Below are 14,514 nucleotides of genomic sequence, written 5' to 3'. Positions count from 1 at the left end.
GGAGAGGGAGAGGGAGGGAGAGAGGGAGGGAGGAAGAGAGTTTTGCCAACTTTTACTTATTCACTCATTCATCTATTGTCTTTCTTTTCATGTTTCCTGGACCCCTAAAACGTGGCCAGACTGTGCTACTTGCTGAAGTTGATGGACAGAGCCAGCCTCTCTCAAGGCATACCAGTTTCCTTTCCTCACACCCCTCATTCCCTCCGTCCCTCCCTCTCCCCTCTTTCTCTTTCTTCCTTTAGCCTTTATTAAGGGGGAGTATTGAATAGCTGCCTCGTTAGAAATCAGTCTCTTCTAATAGATTCACTTCAACATCACCATTTGTAAGAGTAACATGTCCATAGATGTTAGAATAATTCAGATGTTGTGCAGTTCTGAGCAAGAGGCATGCAGAATCCTGAATTTTCAGTAAAAACCTTGGGTCTGAGCTTACTTTGCCACCGTAGGAATGAAGCAAGTCATTTCCTCCCAGAGTCTTGGTTCCTTGTACCTGTCCTGGATATAAAACCAGAGAATGTATAAAGTACTCTATAAATATAATGGTGTTTTATTTTATTTTTAATAATTTGGTGATTATTATTTTCTTCTTATGACCAAGATTGAATGAAGCTGAACAAGCACTTAAAATTTTAAATTGAATAATTGCCTCCCTTTTGGTTATATAAACTCAAATACAGGGAAAAAACATAATGGCAATACATACATTTATGTTTTAGATTAATGTTTTCTCAATAAAATATATGTCCCCCAAATTATGTAGGTATACAGCTCCCTCATTTTAAAATGCTATTTCAAAATTTGACCATTTCCTGGAGAAATTTATACTTTAGTTGTGAACAAAAAGCATATTTCCTTTCCGACTATTTCCTAGTTTTCATGGTGTTTTTTTGGGGGGGTGGGTAGGGGAGGTAGGTACCAAGCAGGGATTAAACTCAGGTGTGTTTAACCAGCCCTTTTTATTTTCTATTTGGAGACAGCGTCCTGATCAATTGCTGAGGCTTGCTTTGAACTTGTGATCCTCCTACCTCAGCCTCGTGATCTTCTGGGATTACAGGTGTGGGCCACTACAGCCAGCTATTTTCTAGTTTGGGGGGGTTTTTTACTGTTAAAATACCTGGTATAGTATAATTCATATTAACTAAACTTTGTATATCATCATCTTTTTTGGTGGAGGGGATGGTACCAGAGATTGAACTCAGGGCACTCAACCACTAAGCCACATCCCCAGCCCTATTTAGAGACAGGGTCTCACTGAGTTGCTTAGTGCCTCACTTTTGCAGAGGCTGGCTTTGAATTCACAGTCCTCCTGCCTTAGCCTCCTGAGCCACTGGGATTACAGGTGTGCACCACCGCAACCTGCTGTATATTATTGTCTTTATTTCTCTCTGACAGCTTTTGGAATCACTGTTTATTTGCAGTGTTCTGAAGTTTTATTATGATATGTGTGGGGGTCTATTTTTTATTTCTTGCCAGGGATTGGGAGAGTATTAAATATAGATTCTTATGTCCTTCAGTTCTTGGAAATTTTACTTTATTGTTTACTTTATTATTTCTGATTTTCTTTAGAACTTTCATAATTAGATTTTTAATATCTTAGTCAAACCTGTTATTCCTGATCTATTTGGCTTCTTCATTATCTTTTCCCCTTTCTCTTACATTTAGGGAGATCTATTTTTTTCTCCCTTTGCGACTTTGATAGAGTTTTAGTTCCCTTAGATAGCTCTTTCATGCATTAACTTTTCAACCATTATTTCGATCTCTTTGTGTTCAGTCTGTTTTGAAAGTAAATTACTTCACTGGAACTTTTGGATCATCATTTCATTTTTCAGTGCTGCCAATCATGTAGTGATTGCCTTGATTAAATTTTATTTATCTATTTTTTTACCATAATGAAGAGATTTTAATGGTTTTCTCCTATTATGTGTTCATATTCTAACCAACAAAAAAATGGGAGAGAATGGCTGTTTCTGAATTGTGTCTAGCTAAGACACATTATTATCACTCCTATATTTTTCTGTTCCTGGAGGGCAATTCAAAGGCAATTGAGCTTGGTTGGCTTAGATGCTTGCCTTACAGAAGTATTTATGGTAAAAGTCACAAAACCCCGTGGACCACCATCTACACTGTTCAATAGCTTCTTCTAATTTTCTTTTTACTTGCTCCAGATTTCTCATTATAGTCCATGTTTTGTCCCCAGAGTAACTTCTGTAAGCATGAGCCTACTTCAGGCACACTACAAGTCATCTTCCAATTCCCAAGTGGGGGACAGATGCTGTAGGTTACACGCCATGCCATGGCTACCAGGATATTTAGGCTTTGTTCTAACCATGATCTTTTTTAAAATTTGTTTTAATTAGTTACACATGACAGTACAGTGACCTTGACATATTATACATTTGAATCAGATGGCATATAATATCTCATTTTTCTGAGTGTACAGGTTGCAGAATCACATTGGTCATGCAGTCACATATACACACAGTAATAATAATGTCTGTTTCATTCTACTGTCCTTCCTTTCCCCCTATTCCCTTCCCTCCCCTCCCCTCCCATCACTTCTCTTTACCTAATCCAGGGTAACGCTATTCTTTTTTTTTCTCACATCTCATACATGCATTTTGTATAACAATGAGGGTCTCCTTCCACCATCCATGCAATTCCCTTTCTCCCTCCTTTCCCTCCCACCTCTCTTCCCTATGTAGAGGTAATATTCTTCCTATGCCCTTCCTCTCTTTCCCATTTTGAGTCACCCCCTTATATCAGAGAAGACATTTGGCATTTGTTTTTTGGGGATTGGCTAACTTCACTTGGCATAATCTGCTCTAATGCCATCCATTTCCCTGCAGATGCCATGATCTTATTATTTTTTAGTGCTGAGTAATATTCCATTGTGTATATGCCACATTTTTTTAAATCCATTCATCCATTGAAGGGCATCTAGGTTGGCTCCACAGCCTAGCTATTGTGAATTCTGCTGCTATAAACATTGATGTGGTTGTGTCCCTGTAGTATGCTGTTTTTAGGTCTTTGGGGTATAGTCCAAGAAGAGGAATAGCTGGGTCAAATGGTGGTTCCATTCCCAGCTTTCCAAGGAATCTCCATACTGCTTTCCAAATTGGCTACACCAATTTGCAGTCCCACCAGCAGTGTATGAGTGTACCTTTTTCCCCCACATCCTCGCCACCACATGTTGTTGTTTGACTTCATAATAGCTACCATTCTGACTGGAATGAGATGGTATCTTAGAGTAGTTTTAATTTGCATTTCTCTGATTGCTAAAGATGATGAGCATTTTTTCGTATATTTTTGGATTGATTGTATATCCTCTTCTGAGAAGTGTCTGTTCAGGTCCTTGGTCCATTTGTTGATTGGGTTTTTTTTTTTTTTTTTTTTTTTTTTGTGTGTGTGTGTGTGTGTGTGTGTATGTGTTTAGCTTTTTGAGTTCTTTGTATACCCTCGAGATTAGAGCTCTACCTGGTGTGTGAGGGGTAAAAATTTGTTCCCAGGATGTAGGCTCCCTGTTCACCTCACATATTATTTCTCTTGCTGAGAAAAAACTTTTTAGTTTAAATTCATCCCATTTGTTGTTTCTTAGTTTTAATTCTTGTGCTCAAGGTATCTTATTAAGGAAATTGAGGGCTAGCCCCATGTGATGGAGATTAGGGCCTACTTTTTCTTCTGTTAGACGCAGAGTCTCTGGTTTAATTCCTAGATACCTGATCCATTTTGAGTTAGCTTTTGTGCATGGTGAGAGAAAGGGATTCAATTTCATTTTATTGCATATGGATTTCCAGTTTTCCCAGCACCATTTGTTGAAGATGGTATCCTTTTTCCAGTGCATGCTTTTAGCACCTTTGTCTAATATAAGGTAGCTGTCGTTTTGTGAGTTGGTCTCTGTGTCTTCTATCCTGCACCATTGGCTCACCAGCCTGTTTTGGTGCCAGTACCATGCTGTATTTGTTACTATTGCTCTGTAGTATAGTTTAGGATCTGGTATAGTGATACCAGATCATTCTGTTTCATTCTTCCTGCTTAGAATTGCTTTAGCTATTCTGTGTCTCTTATTTTTCCAGATGAATTTCATAATTGCTTTTTCTATTTCTATGAGGAATGCCACTGGGATTTTGACTGGAATTCATATTTGATTTAAAAAAATTAAGAACATTACTGTGTTAGCTTTCTATCACTGTAACAAAATGACTGTTATAAACGACTTATAAGGAGAAAAAGTTCAGTCCAGGGTCACTTGGTGTCCTTGCTTTTGCACCATGGTGGCATAGTACACCACGTTGGGAGCACATGGCAGAGAAAGCAATTTACCTCATGGTGGCTAGAAGCCAAGAAAGAGAGAGGAGGAGAAGCCAGGGTCCCAGTGTCCCCTTCCAAGGCACACCTTCAATGACCTCACTTCCTTCCATGAGGCCTCAGTTCCTAAAGATTCCATTTTCCAATAGCACCACAGACTGGCAAGCCCTCAACACATGGGCTTTGGGGGGAACACTCAAGATCCAAACTATAGCAGCTGACTGCTGACCAGTTCTGATTGGAACTTGCTTTTACAGATTTTATGACTCTGGAGTTTTATTTTTAATTCTACTTTCTTCCTGAGTCTTGGAATCTTGGGTCTCTATAAAGATCACAAAAGTCTTTTTCCAGGATATTTCTGTTTTTATCTGCAGGGAGGAGTCTTAATATTCCTTTGCCCTTAGAGAATAGCCCTAAGGATAACAGGTTGTCGAGGAATTTAACATCCTATTGATTTAAGCCCGAGCAGGGTCAGAAAGGCCTTAGGTAAATTGCTTTTTAAAAGAATGTCTGTGGAGAGCCGACACAGAAGCCCAGTCTCTGGCATTATCCCCTTAACCTCCTGTTCCTCCTGCTCAGGTCTGTTATCTATCAGTTAGATACCTTAGAATTTAAGATGCAGTATGCTCTTCAGATTCGCTTTTTTCACAACTGGATCATGCCATTCATTATTTTTAATGTTTTCCTCCTCTCACTTACTGAATGATTTGAAGATATGTGTCATGATAAGGTGTTTTTACCTTTTGGCCTTTGAGACAACGGGCTGTAAAATTTTGCTAGTTAGATTGATAGAACTCTACTGATTAATAAAAATTAAAGCTCCCAAGAACAGGCTATGACCTTTTCCTTTGTTCATGAAAATTAATGTATTCAGAAGAAGAGATTGATTGATAAGATAGATTTTTTTTTTTTGCTGCAAACCTTTCTTCCAGGAAACATTTGAATGCCTTTCCAGTAATCTATAATTAATAACTGATACATCTCCTTCGATCACACTGAAGTCTCCTTAATCTGTTTAAAAAGTAGTGATAAATTTATTTTTATATTGCTATTAGGGATACATACATATGTGGTAAAATATATTTTAGAAAAAAAGACAATGGTGAACATTGAATTTGGGATAGTGGTGGCATCTTGGGGAAGAGGTAGGGATATGGTACCAGGCAAACAACTATAATGCAGGATTTCTCACCCTTAGGACTAGCAACATTTGGGACTGGGTAACTTTGTTTGGGGGAGCTATTCTGTGCAAGGTGGTATTTTTATCCACATCCTTGGCCTCTATTCCCTGAAGACTAACAGCATCCCCCAACTTTTGTCACAAAGAAAATATATCTTCAGGTATTGCCACATGTTCCCTGGGGGAAGCTGATGGAGGAGACTGACTCCATCCCAACTACTTTAAACACTACTTTAATCACATTATATGGTAATTCTAGGGTTTAGTAAGGTGGAAGATTCACAAGTGTCCATTGTAGTATTGTGCTTTATAATTTACTTACAAGTTACATATATTCTTTTGAATGTATAAATGTTACATCATAAAATTTATTAAAGTTGCTGACAACATGCTTTCAACCGGGGAGTTTCTGGAAACAAACTTGGAGATAGAATCTGTTTGATCTTGGGGATCCAGGGAGAAGATGGAACTTAATTTTCCACTTCTTAACCACAATTGACTGGTTTCCTTTAGTGTCATTATGATAATGGCTTTGAAAGAATATTCATTTAAAATCTTCCTGTTTCAAATCATTTAATCATACAACTGGTGAAACTGAGTGTTATAAATTATGTGAGTTTTTAGGCCCAAACCAATTGTTTTGATCAAATATTAAAAATATACATTATAAATATTGTAGGGCTTTTCGAATTATGTATGCACATAATAAAGTACAACATTATCTGATTAATAACATTGAATAACTTAGTAAAGAAACAGAACTCCTCTTAAATTATGTGATTTCTAAAGATTATCTAAAGATTTGGAGGAACTCAAAGTGAAAAAGAAGGTGGTGATAGAACAGTCACCGACATTCTTCCTGCTCTCTTGTTCTCTACTCTCATTCTTTTTCTCCCCCCCGCACCACCACCACCCCCAACCCCAAACTTGCCTTCTTCTCACCTCCTTTCATGTGAAGAGTCATGCCAATCCATTTATGTGTATCACTATCCATAGTTTATTTTAATAAGCTGACGGTAATTCCATATTGAATTCCCAAAAGAGGAAATTTGATTGGTTTAGCTTAGGACAGGTGACTACATTAGGTCCAATCACCTATGGCCAAAGAGACTAAATACATTCACATAGTACCTAAACAGTCCCATTATCTGTCATATGGTAGTATTATGTACTTCAGAAAGAAAATGTTATCAGGGAAGACATTCCCATATATGCTATATGTAATATCAACTAAAAGAAATGTGAATATTTCATTTTTCCTTCATGAAACAGGAGAGAGAACTGCTAGATACATGGGTGATACAGATGGATGTAAAGATGAACATAACTTTTCTTATCTTCACTGGACTTAAAAATGGAATTTTTCTACCAGATGTCTCCTAAAGTTGCTCATTTCCCCCTGAGTGTTTTCTTTATGTGTGAGTGTGATGAATAAATGAGAACACTCCACTGCTAAATCTCTCCAGAATCTTACATGTGAAAATTTTATAGTAGATTATCTTTATTCCATTTTGAGAGCTCTGGTTTCATGATTTCATATTATTCTAGAGGTAACAACACATTTCTGGAGGAGATTCCAAGTGGAAATGATTGTTAATAATTCTTTAGCCATGTTAGCCTGGAGTGAGCATCCTGAGATGAATTAACCACTACTGCTCAAATTGTATAGTAATTCTAATTCTAATTTTTAGTAAGGTGGAAGAGGTGGGGTAAATTAAATGCATCTAGATCATTTTTAAATTGATAATAAAGGATCAGAATCACAAACCTTGTATCCTAAAAATCGTGTAACAGGTACAGATCAAAGGATAATCCCTATAGATCTGAACTGTAATAGATTGGGGATAACCTTGAACCCCACCCATAAAATATCATCCACACCTGCATTATCCATGAAGAATGTTGAGGAGCTCTGAAATCTGACTATAAGATACACATTAGAGGGGCTGGGATTGTGGCTCAGCAATCACACCTGGCTCAGCAGTGGCCTGGGATTGTGGCTCAGCAGTGCTCACCTCCCACATGTGAGACCCTGGGTTCGATCCTCAGCACCACATAAAAATAAATAAGTGAAATAAAAGTATCGTGTCCAACTACAATTAAAAAATAAATATTTTTTTTTAAAAAAAGATACACATTAGAGTTCCTGAAAAAAAAAAAAAAAACAGTGCATAGATGAGATAGGTACACACTCTGCCAAATGATATAATGGGACCCATCTATGGCAAGCAATTGTGATGTTGGAAAGTCTTGTGTGTGTATAGTCAACTTGGTTCTCCATTGTATTAACATTAATTAATTTCTAATTCATTTATACTTTTTTTCTTTAAATAACTTTATTTAATGAATAATGTCCTAGTTTATATTTTCTTATTTTTTTGTTAAATTTCAAGGAAACATTCTTTCTACTGATATGATGTATGGACAAAATAAAATACAATGTTTCGGTTAATACCATAAGAATAACTTATGCATTAATTAGCTTTGCATCACTATAACCAAAATACCTGACTGACATAAACAACTTAGAGGAGCACATTTTGTTTTCGCTCATAGTTTCAGAGGTTTCAGTCCCTGGTCAACTAGCTCCATTGCTACTATGGGACTGTGTTAAGGTAGAGCATCCTGGTGGAGAGGGTGTGGTGAAGCAGAGCTGCTCATACCATGAGGCTGGACAATAGAGGGAAAGAGAGGAAGGGGATGTAGACAAGATACAGTCCCTAAGGATATGTCTCTGAGGACTAAGTTCCATCTAAGTTCTACCCTGTATGTTTTCCACCACCTTCAGTAGTCCATTTAGCTATCCTCAAAGGATTGATCCATTGGTAAGGTCCAAGCCCTCATAATCCAATCATTTTCCTAACACCCCACACTGCTGCACTGGGGAGCAAGCCTTCAACACAGAGGCCTATGAGAGAGATTGCAGATCCAAACTATAATAAGTAAAGAAACAACCCCCTCCAAAGCCAAGAGCATTCTTTATCAAATTTCAACCAAGCATTTAAAGCTCAAAGGAGTTGTAATGAGTAATTTGGAAATTCAAGAGTTTTAACCTTTGACTTCACAAGTAAAACCTGGGGATTATCCATACCGCTTTACCCTGATTCATGTAACCAATTAGGAGCTTTCTGTTCACACTGTTAGGTCAGTACAGCTTCAAGTTATGAACTTGGTTCTTTTCTCTGTTTGTCTGAAATTTAATTAGGACTGCCAAGATATCTTTAAAGCATTTTATAAAGTATTTGAAGAAACAGGTACACGCACTTGATTTATTGCTTTTGGCATTGAAAAGCATTCAAGTTGCTAATAGTTCCTATTCATCATCAGTGAAACAAGTAGAGTGTCAGGCTAAACAAGGAGGAGCTGCAGAGATCTGGACTCAAGAGCAGCAGTTGTGCACAGCTGTCAACAATAGTTCTGATGCAGCATGTGGCTGTAATGTACACTGCTCCCAGTGATAGATTGAGGTCTCTGCCCTATGGGTTGTGGGCTGCACACAGAAGAACTGGTGCAATGTATTTTTTTCTTGCTAAAAGTAAATATGTGAAAATGAAAATTGTTTAATCAAGCTTAACTAAATATACTTCTAAAGTTGTAATAAAATGTGTTTATTTGAATCAAGCTGGACTTAAAGATATAATCTTAGAAATCTATAATGTTTAAAGGAATAACTTAATATAAAGGTATGTGGATAATACTACTACAATAAGTAGATTATTAAAGACATTTCATAATTAAATATACTTTATACTCAGAAAAGATTGGATTTTAATATCTGTTTCTAATAAATATGAAAAACCACCAGGATAAGGAAAAATTTAAATCAATCCACAAAAATATCTGAAAGTGTACATAAATTTAAATTCCTTTAAGTAAAATATTGACTAATATGCTTGTGATAAACTTAGGTAAACACTGGAGATGATGAAATGAATATCTATCCAGTTACAAATTCAGATAAAAGCATGTGTTTTCAGAGACAAATGAAAGATAGTTAGAAAAATAGATAATTCTTAATGGGGAAATGATATTTCTAGATACATCACCAAATATTTTCAGTAGATTCTCTTACATTACATAATATAGTAGTTTATTATATAACATGGCTGTCTTAATGACAGGTATATGTTCTGAAAATTGTGATATTTGGTCATTTTTATCATTGTATAAGCATCCTAACGTATACTTAGAAAAACTAACATGGCTACAGTATCACTAGACAATTGGTCATTGACAGGAACGTCTTTACACAGCAAATGAGTGTATACTAAAATAAGGAAATAAGATATACCATCTAGGATAATTGTAACAAGACTCTCTTGGTTCTAGGCACATAAAGTTGTTCAATAAATGGGAGTTACTATTGTTACTTATTACTCCATCTCTACACAGAGTTCTGCTGGGTTTTATGAAGCGGTCTCTAGCCCTGAGCAGAACAGTGAAGCCATCCTCCCATGCCCTCAGCCTTCACTAGAGATTCCCTAATACAGGGATGGGGACTCCCCTTTTTGATCTCTCACATACTTGGTGCCCTCTTCCTCTCTGAACAGCAGGAACAGAGCACATCCTGACCAAAGATGACACTGCTGTAGAGTGAATGTGTGTGTCCATCCACAGTCTGTATGTTGAAATCCTAACCACCAAGGTGGGGCCTTTGGGAGGTGATGAGGTTAAGAGAGTAGAGTCCTCATGAAGACGACTTATGCCCTATAAGAGATCCCAGAACAACCCTCTGCTCCTCCCCCCATGTGAAGGCACCATCTATGGACAGAAGGTGGGATCTCACCAGACACCCAATCTGCCAGTTCCTTGAACTTGGACCTCTAGAAAACTGTGAGAAATAAATTTCTTTGTTGTTTTTAACTTACCCAGTTTATGGTATTTTATTATAGCAGCCCCAATGAACTGAGATAACACTTTAGTATGCCTGAATTTTAATCAGTCACTTTAGACCTTTTATCCCTAATTTCACATAGCTTAACATTCTGGCATATATTATTCAATAAAAGTTTTCCAAAAGAAAGCACTGTTTCTTTGTAAAATAATTTTAGTCATCAATAGGGAGCTATAGAGGCTCTAGATGGAGAGTCACATAAGACCCAGGATCTCCTAAATCAAACTCTTTAGGCTAAATTACAAGGAAAAGTAACATGGTAATATGGTAATTTTAGGACAATATATATGTAGTATGGGATGGAGAGGTCAAAAGGTAGGGTCCTGCAGGGCCCATCAGATAAGAACAGTGCATTCTCGGAGAACCAGTGGGGTGGGGTTGCAAGAGACCTAGTGAGAATAGATGGAGACTTTAAGAACTAATAAACAGTCCCATGCAAGGTAGCAATGGGTCATGGGTTCAAGTTTCAGAGGCAAAGCCCCAGACCAGGAGGTAAGGGCCAGACAATGTCATAGAGGGTTCAAATTTTTTCTAATCTATGTGATTAAACTGTCCAAGATTGCATTTTTAGTAAAGACTTGAATAATCATTGCTCAGGTTAAGAATGATCAGATAAAGAAAAGCCAAGAAGAAACCAAACCCAAACTAAATAATGAAGGGGAGAAATGAAAAAGTAAGACAAGTTAAAGAGCAAGAAGAGCAAAATAATGTAGAGAAAGCATAAGAAGGCCAATTTCTTATTGGGGAGATTAGTAATAAGGCTGATCCTTTTATTTGCTGCAAAAGTCTATTAAAATTATTCCAAAAGAAAAAGGAGAGAAGTGTTTTGTCCACTTATCTTACCTTCCAGATGGTAAGTGTTGGAACAGGATTTTCAAAGAGATCTGGGTGACTTGAGAGGCCATGGTCTTGTCACTATGTACAGAGCCTCCTCTGCGAATATGTAGGGAAAATCTGTTTTGTTCTTTTTTTAGTTCTTTTTGGAGTCTTCTTTTTGGGAACAGAGTGGCACCTTCAGGGCCTTGGCTGGCTTCCCCAAGTCTCAATTGTGTTAAAGGGCAGACCATGAGTATTGCAGCAGGTCAATGATTGGCAGTACAGAACCTTGAAACAAAGGCTGACCGGCATCTCCTTGAACTCCTAGGAGCTGAGGTGACCTACATGAACATGACTGCCTACAACAAGGGCCGGCTGCAGTCCTCCTTCTGGATTGTGGACAAACAACACGTTTATATTGGCAGTGCCGGTTTGGACTGGCGATCCCTGGGACAGGTAATCTTCCCACATTATCGAAACTTAAAGTTCTACCTCCATAAATAACTTAGCCATCTCTACAGTGGTTAAGGGAATGAAACCTACAGCAATTTTTAAATTTTATTTTCACTTTTTGCAGTTCTGGGGATCTAACCCAGGGCCCCGTGCACACAAAGCACACATTTTATCACTGAGCTACACACCCAGACACGAGCATTTATTATTCTTCTCTTGTGCAGTTTTGAGAGGGTCACCTTTGTTTACTATGAAATGATAAACATTTCCTTGTCAAAATCATTTTACCAAAAAAATAAAATAAAAAGAAAGGAAAATAACAAAATAATTGACATCGCACCAGTGCTTTTGTAGTTCAAATTCTACTCTCTCTTGGATTCTTTGGAACTGATTGGTAGGTAATGTTTATTACCCAAACCTGAATCTTTAGGATGATCTCACATAATCCATGAGACAGAGAAAAACATACAAATCCAACATGAGATATTGTGTTTTGGGATAGTAATCATTTTAGTTATTCCTTTAACAAGTCTTAAGATGAAGACATTATCCTTTTTACTCTTTGCAAATGATTAACTTCAAATGTCTTGAAAATACACTTAGACCATCTTATAACTTTCATATATTGATATTTGCCAGACACAATCCATAGAAGATTAGAAAAACTTCCATCTTTCCATTGGTCAAGTGCAGTAGGAAGTGCCTGGTTACTGGGTGCTTAGGAGGATGCTAATCAACTTTGCATAGTACAGAGCCCTACGCTCCCCATCATAGCTGAGCTCTTTTGACATTAAGATCACTGAATTCACCAAGTGAGTTGCCCTGCACTTTACTTGATCTCTTAGGGGAAAGAAAACATTTGGGCGCAGATAGGTCCCCAGCTACAGAGAAAGACGGCATGACATTGGACAAATCTGATAAGGCAACATTACATTTGTATTGTTAGTTTTATATACTAAACCATTTCAATGAGATAATTCCATGATTCTTTTGGAATGAAAACATCATCAAAGATTGAGAAAACATTGTTTATGTTTTCTCAGAAAATTAAGAGGAACTATATATAGATTTTTTTAATTAACCTAAATAATAGTAAATCAAAATAATAGTAACAATAATAGTAGCAATAACTAGTATATACTAAACACCATATGCCATTTGAAGCTATTTAAATGAATATTTGTTTTAAACCTCACATGAGTTAAATATTATTATAAATATTATCCATTTTATAGCTAAGTAGACTTGGGCCCATAACTGAGTTTCAATACTGAAATTTTTAAGTCTGCTTTTCCAAGTAATTTTGAGACTAAAAACACAAATTTTGTTTCTGTATGTTTCATGTTTATTGGCCTTATAAACACACATATAAAAATATTGATTATAACAACATTGGCTTTCCTCGGAAGCAAGAAATATGTAACACCTCTTTAATTTAGAGTACTTAGAGGAAACTAACCTATGAATGTCTCAAACGTCTCAGCTCACCTTTTTATTTTTTGTACCTACAATAAACATCTTCTGCCCAGTAATTTTTAGCTGAATAGCCTATAACAAATACATAAATGGTTCTATAGCAATAGTGATTATATGTAAATTCTAATGCTAAGTGATTTCTGCTTCAGCATACTTTGGGGGTTATATTTTGTTTATTTTTAGAAAATCTGTTTCCCCATCACCAAGTTTTATTTGTTTTGTCATTCACTGTTACTAACTGATAGGGTCTAAAAATTTGTGATTTCTATTTGAATGATTGAGCCTTACTAACATTTTCCCCACAGTTTTAGAACAAGTTATCTTTAATTCCTTTATGACCTTTTAGTCCCTTTCTTAGGCAAACAGATATGTATGAAAATGTTGGTTTCGTTGCTTGAAAATTATTACTTTGTCTTTGTTTTGGGTTACTATTCTTTGTTTTGCAAAATATAATGTTCATTCTGCACCTGTGTAGTCATTTGGATATTATTCCTGTTGAGATGGATCATCATTGTGAAATGTGAATTTTCCCCACTTTGAACATGGTAAATTCAGCATAAGGATAACCTGAAAATTATTTCCTATTAGCCAATGAAGAATTAAAGTTGTCTGGTGACCTTTCATTATTTACACATTGCCATGAAGTAGCTAGACTCCCTTCCTATTATAGAGAAAACCAGAGTTGTCCCTGAGTCAGTGCAAGTTGGGCAGCACATAAGCAATTTCTCTGTTCCACAATCACTTCAGTCCTTTCTTAAGGACCTGTCAGCTTCTTGTGATTCATTTAATGTCATTCTTAGGAAGAATCAGAGATTTGCAAACTCTGCTTTATATCATGCATGGAGCTGGTCTCTGTAGATCTGTCTAGAAGATGTGTCACTGTGATCTAGTCACGTAGTTTATTTGTCCCCTGCTTCTAAGCCACATAATCAGGGAGAATAAACAGGGTATAGTGATGCATGTAATACCAGCAACTTGGGAATCTGAGGCAGGAGGATTGCAAGTTCCATACCTGCCTTGGCAACCTAGCAAGACCCTTCCTTAAAAAAAAAAATAAAAATAAATATTTAAAAAGAAGGGCTGGGGTGTGATTTAGTGGTAAAGTACCCTGGGTTCAATCCCCAGTACCAAAAAGAAAGAGAGAATAAACATGTATTTTTAGGTTTTTCTCCTTCAGCTTGAAAATAAGAAGAAAGCTATACTAAAAACCTAAATGGATTAATATGATATTTCTTATGTATAGAGTAAATGCAAATAGGGATTAAAAAAATAAATTTATTTTATAACCCACCATAAATAAATTCACAGATAGGAAAACCATAAAAAAATAATGAGTACTTCCAAACCCTTCTTAAAGAGGAGGTAGGTGAAGAATCATCCTTACCAGCTA

General features: G+C 36.7%; 1 protein-coding gene across 1 annotated transcript in view; it reads left to right on the top strand.

Annotated features, from left to right (window-relative positions):
- The window catches only part of Pld5 (phospholipase D family member 5), a 389,728-nt gene that overhangs the window by 276,794 nt on the left and 98,420 nt on the right, over positions 1-14,514 (top strand). Inside the window, exon 5 of the mRNA XM_076872901.1 lies at positions 11,524-11,651. Coding sequence (XP_076729016.1) covers positions 11,524-11,651 — 128 coding nt within the window. The remainder of the gene's footprint in view (positions 1-11,523; positions 11,652-14,514) is intronic.

This window comes from Callospermophilus lateralis, chromosome 13, assembly GCF_048772815.1.
Source record: "Callospermophilus lateralis isolate mCalLat2 chromosome 13, mCalLat2.hap1, whole genome shotgun sequence".
Classification (NCBI taxonomy): Eukaryota; Metazoa; Chordata; class Mammalia; order Rodentia; family Sciuridae; genus Callospermophilus; species Callospermophilus lateralis.
The sequence above is the reverse complement of the archived record's forward strand: the minus strand, read 5'-3'. Positions and strand labels throughout refer to the sequence as shown.